At 42.9% G+C, this 10,140-nt stretch overlaps 1 protein-coding gene across 6 annotated transcripts in view; it reads left to right on the top strand.

Moving 5' to 3' along the window:
- The first annotated feature begins 266 nt into the window (after positions 1–266).
- Positions 267–10,140, top strand: part of SMG7 (SMG7, nonsense mediated mRNA decay factor) — a 58,608-nt gene continuing 48,734 nt past the window's right edge. For 4 of the 6 annotated variants that reach the window (XM_018575245.1, XM_018575251.1, XM_018575238.1 and 1 more), the window contains exon 1: positions 267–535. In XM_018575245.1, coding sequence (XP_018430747.1) covers positions 507–535 — 29 coding nt within the window. In that variant the 5' untranslated portion in view covers positions 267–506. The remainder of the gene's footprint in view (positions 536–10,140) is intronic. The other 2 variants (XM_018575257.1, XM_018575231.1) reach the window with 1 other exon arrangement.

The following is a 10,140-nucleotide window of genomic DNA, read 5'->3' as shown; positions in this document are numbered from 1 at the left end:
TCGGTGTTTAGAGCCAATATTCATATAAGCAAGAGCCACTGCACCGCCGGCCCAGGGCGGCCGCTGACGCACTAAACAGGCCCAGAGCCGCCGTACACAGTTGCCTTGGTGACCGCTCAGCAGTAGAGGCCCGGTTGCTATAGGAACCGAGTCCTCTCTTCCTCTCTACCTTGCCTCCCCCCCCGCCGTGACGTCACTCCCATAGGCGACAGCTCTGCGCAAGCGCGCTCAGGTGGGGTGGGCGTGGCTATGAAGTGCGCTCGCTAGCTTTCAGCCGGAGGGATATAGCGGGCGCACAGGCCGGAAGTACCGTTCGCAGAGCTGTTTCCGGGGGGGAAAGCGTTCAGTGGGACTCTCCGGGGGGTTGGTTGTCAGGGGGACGGGGGGCTTGCAGGCCCGGGGCCCCAAGCTCTCAGGCGGTGGGGGCCCGGAGAAGATGGCCGAGTCACGAGCGCCGAGAAATTGAAGCCGCGCGGATAGACGGACTGAGAGAGCCCCGGAGGAGGATGAGCCTGCTGTGTGCGCAGTATCTCCGGTGAGGGCACACTGTCAGCTGTCACATTGTACAGCCAGGGCTGCTACGGGGGGTGGCCGGGAGCTCTTCCTAGTCCGGGGACCATGCTGACCCTACAGTGTGCTCTACAGTGCCCCCAATATGGAGCACACCGACCACCCACTGTCACTGCTACACGAGAGCAGCACCATGGTTCCCAGCATCGGTATTATATAGTATAAATCCTCCAGATCAAGATCATTCTAATATAGTATATAACCTCCAGATCAACATAATTCTAATATAGTATATAACCTCCAGATCAACATCATTCTAATATAGTATATAACCTCCAGATCAACATCATTCTAATATTGTATATAACCTTCAGATCAACATAATTCTAATATAGTATATAACCTCCAGATCAACATAATTCTAATATAGTATATAACCTCCAGATCAACATCATTCTAATATAGTATATAACCTCCAGATCAACATCATTCTAATATTGTATATAACCTCCAGATCAACATCATTCTAATATAGTATATAACCTCCAGATCAACATCAATATTATATAGTATATAACCTCCAGATCAACATCAATATTATATAGTATATAACCTCCAGATCAACATCAATATTATATAGTATATAACCTCCAGATCTACAACATCATTATAATATAGTATATAACCTCCAGATCTACAACATCATTATAATATAGTATATAACCTCCTGATCTACACCATCATTATAATATAGTATATAACCTCCTGATCTACAACATCATTATAATATAGTATAATACCTCCTGATCCACTTAATTATATTATATCACTTCCTGATCCATATAATTATAGTATATTACCTTCTGATCCACATCATTATATTATAGTATATTACCTCCAGATCAACAGTATTCTTATTATATAGTATAATACCTCCATCTACAGTATTCACATTTTATAATGTATCTCCTCCTGATCTACAAGATCATTATAATAATATAGTATGTTACCTTCTAAACCACATTAATATATAGTATGTCACCGACTGATCAACAATATTCTTATTATAGAGTATATCACCTCCTGATCCCCAGCATTCTTATGATATAGTGTGTGCTCAGTGATGACACATCATATGCAAAGTACACACAGTTATGTGTACATCACCTCCTATATTGTATTATGCTGCTATTTTATAGTACGCTGTTGAGCCTTCAGATATATTATGTGTATATGTTCATAATATAGTATTTTGATATAGTTTGGTAAGCTTTTATAATGTTTTAAAATACTGTATAATATTTTGTTTACTCTTCTAGTCCACAGCAAGTGTTTGTTTAGATACCTGTCATAGGTGCCCCTCTTTTTCTGGCAGAGTCAGCAGGAACGTTTAGTAGAGACACAGAAGTAAAAATAAACAACAAACCAAACACAAAACTTCCTCAGTTAGTCTAGGCCTGGATTACACCTAGGAGTTTTTCAGCAGTTCGAAAAGCGCTTTTAACTGCTCAACACAAGAAATCCCAGGACTTTAAATGGCCCTGGTTCACACCTAAGCAGGAAAACGCCAGACACCTGAAAAGGGCTTCTTTGGGCAGTTCAATGCACTTTCCCCCGCCTCCATAGACTTAATTGGAAATGCCCAAAAACGAGCAACAGAAGTATGTTGCACATTCTTGGGAGCGTTTATACGTGCGTTCTTCCATTGCCCACAATGGTTTATGAGCTGCCAATCAAAACACGGGTCTTCGCGTACACTCGTTAAAACGCGCATACAAATGTGCACAACGCGCAAATAACCGCATTCTGCTAACACGTGTATAAACGTGCAAAACAGTGCTGCCTAGGTGTGAACCAGGGCTTAAACAGAAAAGCAATCTTCAGCTGATCTGTGCTACATAGTACGGTTTTCTTATCATTATAGGGCATATATATATAGAGCTGACAATTTACATAGCGTGCCTTCACATCAGTCCCTGCCCTCAATGAGCTTGCAATCTAAAGTCCCTATCTCACATACAGGGCCAATTTAGACAGGAGCCAATTAACCTTCCAGCATGTCTTTGGAGTGTGGGAGGAAACTGGAGTACCCGGAGGAGGCCCACGCAAGCACACGGAGAACATGCAAACTCCTTGTAGATAGTGACATGACCAGGATTTGAACCAGGGACCCCAGTGCTACAAGGCAGAAGTGCTAACCACTTGAACAGAAACTGTTAGAGAAGTATGTGCGGTACCGTTGCTGCCATTGTATTGAACATTTTCGCAAGGTTGGTGGAGTTTCTGTACGTCAAAATTGGTACGATTAACACTGCTCATGCGCAGACGTAAATGCGTGCGGTTGATTAACGCAATTCGCCCAGGTGTTTTTTTTTTAAACTACCGCTTATTGAACCTTGCGATGATCGGGGCAGGATGGGGCCGCTGTGCAAAAATTGTGCGACAGTTCGATCATCGGACAAAAAGTTTAGTCTGATGATCGCAAGGTGTATGGGCACCTTAAAAGGGACACCTGTTCCGGTGACAACAGTCTGAGAGGATATTCCTTACTTCAACATCCTCTCACTGTTGTGTTTTCGATACAGGAAATTAAGGAAAAATTCCCCAACAGGACAGAGAACAAAAAAACTGACAGGGTTTTAACCATTCTCTGTACAAAACTAGGAAGAAAAGGCCTCGGGGCCCCAAGCGGTTAACCCCGGGGGAGACAAAATAATTTGGCGTTCAGGAGCCAGTCTTTAGGAGCAAGCTCCATTGACAACAACTAGAGGACTGCTCTAAAGTTATACGCCAGCTATAATTGCTAAGGTTTCTTGGCTCCTGGGATTTGTCCTTGTGTCCAAGGTTGGGTTATGGTGTATTATAGTGTTCTAGTTTCCCACAGGGGACTGTACTTATCCATCATCACTAACCTGTAATATGGTCTTCCATTTCCTGATATACACCGATTTAACCATAACCTTATGACCACTGAAATGTGAAGTGAATATCATTGATCATCTTGTTACAGTGGATGGGATATATTAGGCAGCAAGTGAACATTTTGTCCTTGAAGTTGATATGGTGGAAGCAACAAAAATGGGCAAGTGTAAGGATTTGAGCAAATCCTTACACTTGCCCATTTTTGATCAGTGCCTGATCAAACAGAGCATCGCAGTTTGTTGTGCATAGCTGCAGACTGGTCAGGGTGCCCATGCTGACCTATGTCCACCACCAGACACGCCAACAATGGGCATGTGAGCTTCAGAACTGGATCACAAAGCAATGGAAGAAGGCATCCTGATCTGATGAATCACGTGAGCGTTGCTTACTTGGGGAAAAGATGGCACCAGGATGCACTACAAGAAGAAGGCAAGCCAGCGGAGGCAATGTGATGCTTTGGGCAATGTTCTGCTGGGCAACCTTAGGTCCAGCCATTCATGTGGATGTTATTTTGACGCACGCCACCTACCTGAACATTGTTGCTGACCACATACACCCCTTCATGAAAACTGTATTCCCTGATGGCAGTGGCTTCTTTCAGCAGGATAATGTGGCCTGCCACACTGCAAAAACGGTTCAAGAAAGTTTTGAGGAACACAAGAATGAGTTTGAGGTGTTGACTTGGCCTCCAAATTCTCCAGACCTCAGTCCAACCGAGCATCTGTGGGATGTGCTGGAAAAACAGCCTCACCTCACAACGTACAGGACTTAAAGGATCTCCTACTGACAGTTTGCTACCAGATACCACAGCAAACCTTCAGAGGTCTAGTGGAGTCCATGCCTTGATGGGTCAGGGATATTTTGGTGGGAAAAGGGGGACCTCTCAATATTAGGCCAGTGGTCATAATGTGGCTGATCGGTGTATGTAGTACATGCTTCTCTCCCCAGAAGTATGAAGCATCTCATTCTATGTTTTTCCTCTGTTTGTATCCAGGCCAGTTTACACTGTAGTGTTGCATGCAGACTATAGCACAGCGTAATGCACTGCACTCTATGTGCGCTACATTGCCATTCATTTTGACGGGAGCTGTTCTGCAACACACGGTACCACAAGAGTGAAAAAAATGCATTCACTATTTTATTTAAATTTTTTTATCACGACATGCTTTTGTGGTGCTGTGCTTTGCAATGCACGTCCACTGGAGATTGTGTTTGGGTGCAATTCAGAATGAATGGCATGGCACCTAGTGTTCGATGAGTTGCACTGTGTGATACTGTGCATTAAACGCAAAGATAATGCGAAGCTATGGTGTAAACTAACCCTAAATCTAGCTCAGCCCACTGTATTATAACATTGATTGCTTACCCATTTCCATATGTAAAACACCACAAAATTCTGCTGCCTGCCCTCCACAGTATATAGAACATTTCCTTTTCCCTGTGGTGATGAATGTGGCTTTCAATTACATACAGCATTGTGGAAAATTCACAAAGTGTTAATGTCGACTTGATTGGCAGCTGACAGTTTGTAGATGTCAATGTCTCCGCTCTCCTGGTTTCCCCGCCATTTTCCCTACTATGACAAGCAAAACTTTGGAATATTTTTGTACCAATATAACAAACTCGCTTTCCTAATGTATTTTTGTTTTGTCTATATTGTCAGTACATACTAAGTTACAAGAGTTTATCACCAGGCTGTACTTTCTCAGAATACTGAATTGTGAATCATTATTGAATCATTTGGATAGGAATTTCTTACTCTGTAGTAATTGACTTTGTCCAATGAGGAGTATATATTGCAGCATTTCCTCTCAAATAATGTGTCCTGCTTATGCTTTAATCAGGGGTAGGCAAACGTGGGCTCTCCAGCTGTGGTGCAACTACAAATCCCATGAGGCATTGCAAGACTCTGGCAGTCACATGTATGGCTCCCAGAGGCAGATGCATAATGGGATTTATAGTTTCACCACAGCTGGGGGTCTGGAGTTTGCCTGCCCTTCTTCTTTTATAATATATAGTGTGTCTATCTGTCCAGGCACGCCACGCGCCCTTCAGTCACAAGTGATGATCAAATCACATACCAGTTAAAGTTGGGCTGTGTAGTGGTTGGTGAATGCTTGCAATAGTCATTGGTGATTGTTACTGTATGCATTGGAGTATTGGATTCATTACCCTCCCATAGTTCCCATTCTCTGACTGTGAAGGGAACCTGTGCTGAGAGAAATTTGAACTGCCATTGCTCATCTCTCCGTATAAAAATGCTAGCTACCTGACTGTCATGCGAAAGCTTTTGCTTCAATACCTTCTCTGCCAGTGAAGCCTTTCATTTCTTTTTTTTTTTTATGGTTTGGAATGTGATCAGGTAACACAGAAAGTATAGCCTGCACCTTTCCACATCGTACAACTAAATATTATTTCTCTGACAGTGCTTCCTTTTAGTAGTTTTACTTCAAACATGATCTTCATGTTAAAATGGACCTTTCAGTAACCTGAAATGTGAGTCAGCTCGGCCCCCTGATTTATTTCATAAAATGTCATCTCATCTAACACACAGCTGGCCACAAATCTGTATATGAGATACTGTCATTAAAATATGACACACCGTTTTCTCAGGTTCCATCTCCAATGCAAAGAAATCCCTCCTGAGATTTTTTGTGAATGCTGCCAGGGCACTGATTCCTAGGCATTGGAACACCAAGGTGATCCCTACCTTGGGGGAGTGGACAGCAGAACTGTGCCGCCTAATGAGATCTGAGGAGCTGCTTGCCGAACGGTTGGACAGGTCCGAGGCCTTTCTGTCCAGATGGAGGCCCTGGCTGATGTTCATGGAATTGGATGAGTTTAGGACATTGGCTTAGCTCCATGATCTGTTTTCACTGACCACGTAGTGCCCCTCTACTTCCCCTTCTCCCTTATCTTCTTTTATTACTTTCTTTCTGTCGTCTTTTTGTCTTGTCTTGTTGTGAGTCTATTTTATGTTTTCTATGTCTGGTGGCTTTAGGTGTTGCAATTAATTCGACCTGTTATTGGAATCATGCCTCTTCGTATGGTTCAGTGGCCCCCCCCCCCCCCCTGCGGGGGTGGGTAGTTAGGCGGGGGTAAGGCTCGATTTCGGGCCATTATCATATATACTGATGGCTTTAAGTATTGATGTGCTATAATCTTAAATATTGCTCACCCGTTGCTGCCTTTGTATGTCTTTACATTATATTGTTTGTGAAAATCTTTAATAAAAACTATTTCTGCAAAAAAAAAATTACACACCAATAAATTACAAAAGGAGAAATCTGCACAGTAATTACCTCCCAGGTGAACGTCAAAATAATAGTTAACGTTGGGTACTCGGTGAAAAGTATCTGATGGCATCTTGAGTTTTATCCACACCGAATAACCTGCTCAGTCTCTCTGTACTATATTACATTCCTGTGTTATTGGAAAATCATGCTGTATATGAAAGAAATATAGTATGCCCAAGTTCTGATCACAAAAATTTTGACGTGTATAGTACCTTGCGAAAGTGTTTACCTAATGTTTTATTGCATTACAACCTGGTCTTTAAATAGATTTTTTTTTTGGGGGGAGAGGGATTGTATCATGTAATGTAAACATGCCTACCACTTTATAGGTGCAAAATTACTTTAACTGTGAAGTAAACCATAATTAAGCCCCAAAAAACAACAAATCTTGAGCATGCTTTGTACGGCTACTATTGCAATTGCCACTGAACGTCTCTTGGGGTACGTCTCTATTTGCTTAGCACTTCTATCCACTGGGAATTTTGCCCATTCTTCAAGGCAAATCTTCTCCAGCTCCAAGTTAGGTAGATAGGTTGGGTTGGCGTACAGCAATCGTCAAATCATTCCACAGATTCTCAAATGGATTGACTTCTGGGCTTTGACTAGGTCGTACCAAGACATTTAAATATTTCCCTTTCAACCTACTCCAGTGTAGCTTTCCCAGTATATTTAGGGTCATTGTCCTGCTGGAAGGTGACCCTCTCCCCGTCTCAACGCTGTGGTAGACTGAAACAGGTTTTCTAAATGATTTGACCTGTATTTAGTGCCATGCATTTTTCCTTCAACCCTGACTACTTTTTCAGTCTCAGCCGATGAAAAGCACCTCCACATGATGATGCTTTCACCACCATGCTTCACTGTGGGGATGGTGTTCTCGGCGTGATGGCAAGTGTTGGGTTTGCACCACACATAGCGTTCTCACATATCATTACAAAGAGAGTGAATACTTATGCACACAAGATTTTTCTTGTTTTAAATATTGTGTAACAAATTTATTTTTCAATTTTTATTCCAGGTTGTAATGCAATAGAACAGGAAAAACACATGGGGTGAAGAATCCTTACTAAGGGCTTGTTCACCCAACGTCTGGAGCAGATCCGTGCGCTCATGCACCCAAAATGTATCCCTATGTGTTTTATGGGCTACAGTTCTCACGAAAATACTGCATGTCACATTGTCTGGTCCGGAAATAAACGAGCGTGTCAAACGCGCCGAAAACGCACTGCACTTGGAATGAATCAAAAACGCACTCCATGCATAGCACCGCGTCTCCAGATCTGGACCAGAAAATCATGTGAACAAGCCCTTAAGGCATTGTACAAGTCAAAGGTTATTCTGGTTATAATGTGGCCATGTTATTTCATGTACAGCCAGATTGAAGAAAAAATACAGGAATGCAATATAGAAAAGTAAGACGGAACATACACATTATTTTGCAGCTGCAAAGTAGTAGACATGTTGTTTACATCACATGGTACAAACCCCCAAAAATCCATTTCAATTCCAGGTTGTAATGCAACCAGGGCCCATTCACACAAACTTAGCGTGCGTTACCATGCATTGGGTGAGTTGCATTGCCATTCATTTGAATGGCGCACCTATGCATGTGACCACAATACTGTGCACTGCACAGTTTTTTTTACAGCGCACATTATTGCAGTACTGTGCTATTTGAATGGCGCACCTATGCATGTGACCACAATACTGTGCACTGCACAGTTTTTTTACAGCGCACATTATTGCAGTATTGTGCTGCAGTGCACGCTGGCCCGAGGGGCATTAGAGCACAATACAATTGAATGGTGACCCAATGCACCTAGTGCATCGTAACACACCTCCGCCACACAGTGCCGCAATACTGTGCATTGCAGTGTGGTGAAAAGAGTTGTGCATGCACTACTTTTTAGTAATGCATGGTATTGCAGTACAACGCTGCGCTGAAACGCACTGTGACCCTCAGGTGAGTTGGGGTGGTATTTAAATGAATCGCAATGCACCTAGCACTCGGTAAGGCAGGCTAAGTGTACTGTGCAATAGCGTGTGTTAATTGCAGCATGTGGTGCAAATGGGCCCCATCTGAAGCTACATTTTTATTTTTTCATTTTGGGTAGGGAAGGGTTAAAACTGTTAACATCTCTCTTCACTTCCTGTCCTGTAGATGAAAACTTGACCGTGGTTCTCACTATTCTCTCCAGATCTAAAAATAACAATATTTGCCTTTTTAGTTATACTTTAAGTGAGTTAGCTATTTTTGTTTATCTTCTTTGGTGATGATGGCTCCATAATAGTGCAATCAAGAGAATAACAAATATAGATATTTTTGGGGTTTTTGTGCTGGCAGATAGCTTCAGGAAAATAAACCTCTCACAACATAGCTGATTAACACAGTGCCAGAAGATGAGCAAATCTTGTTTTGGAATGGTTCTGAATTTATAATTTTTCAAGAGCTTAAAGTAGAGCTGTACCAAGAACAATGTATAAGTAAGCATTGCAGTTTCCGATTTGTTCCTTGTGTCAGTTCTTGCTGTGTTATGGACAAATAGTCAACAAGCATGCAGCCAGTAAAGCTGGCCATACCTCTATAGATTATCTGCAGAGTTTCTATGGTCAGATGGGGAAAAAGTGCAACAGGTCCCTCCTGAGTCCTCCATCTCTTTTTCTGTGTCCCCTGTTATCAATGAACAGGAATCCTCTATGAGTGTTCCTGTTCATTGATAACATGAGAACAGAGTATGTTTACTATAACCACAATTATGAATGAATGAATGAGGGTGATGTAGATCACTCCCATTCATTCATAATTGAGGATACAGTTAACATACCATATCCTCAATTATGTACACACACTCAGCAATCACTGATCGCTGAGTGTTTGTACCTTGCTTTTCTCTCTGACACGCTGTCACAGGAGGCTGATCGAGCGGTGTAGAGAGGAGAGCCAAGCCTCCTGTGACAGCGCTGTCTCCGCCCCCACACCGCTCTGCCGGACTGTTATAGGCGGCTGAGCGGTGTGGGAGGAGAGACGCCGGCCGCTCACAGCGCTCTCGTCCTGCAGCGCTCGGCCGGCTATCACTTTCTTTTCTCCCCGCTGGAACACAGAGCAGCGCCCAGCGGGGAGGAAAGAAACCAGGGATGCGCCCATGTATCGGCCGAAACATGGCTCTTTCGGCATTATGCCAAAAGTGCCATTTTCGGACGATATATCGGTGCATCCCTAGTTTTCTCGAATGAACACAATCATGAATGGGATTTTTAACATTCAATTTTGGAATCAATGGAGTTTACCAAACAAAAACCAAAGGAGATGTCAAACAATGTTTGTCAAGTCTCTGATGGCATTATCGAATGTTCTGATGAACGTTTGTACAAAAATCTACCATGGTAAGAGGGGGATGGACAAGTCCCATGAGCC

Source organism: Nanorana parkeri, unplaced genomic scaffold (assembly GCF_000935625.1).
Source record: "Nanorana parkeri isolate BGI_ZX_2015 unplaced genomic scaffold, ASM93562v1 scaffold52, whole genome shotgun sequence".
NCBI classification, from domain to species: Eukaryota; Metazoa; Chordata; class Amphibia; order Anura; family Dicroglossidae; genus Nanorana; species Nanorana parkeri.
Note: the sequence above shows the minus strand (reverse complement) of the source record. Positions and strands in the feature narration are given on the sequence as shown.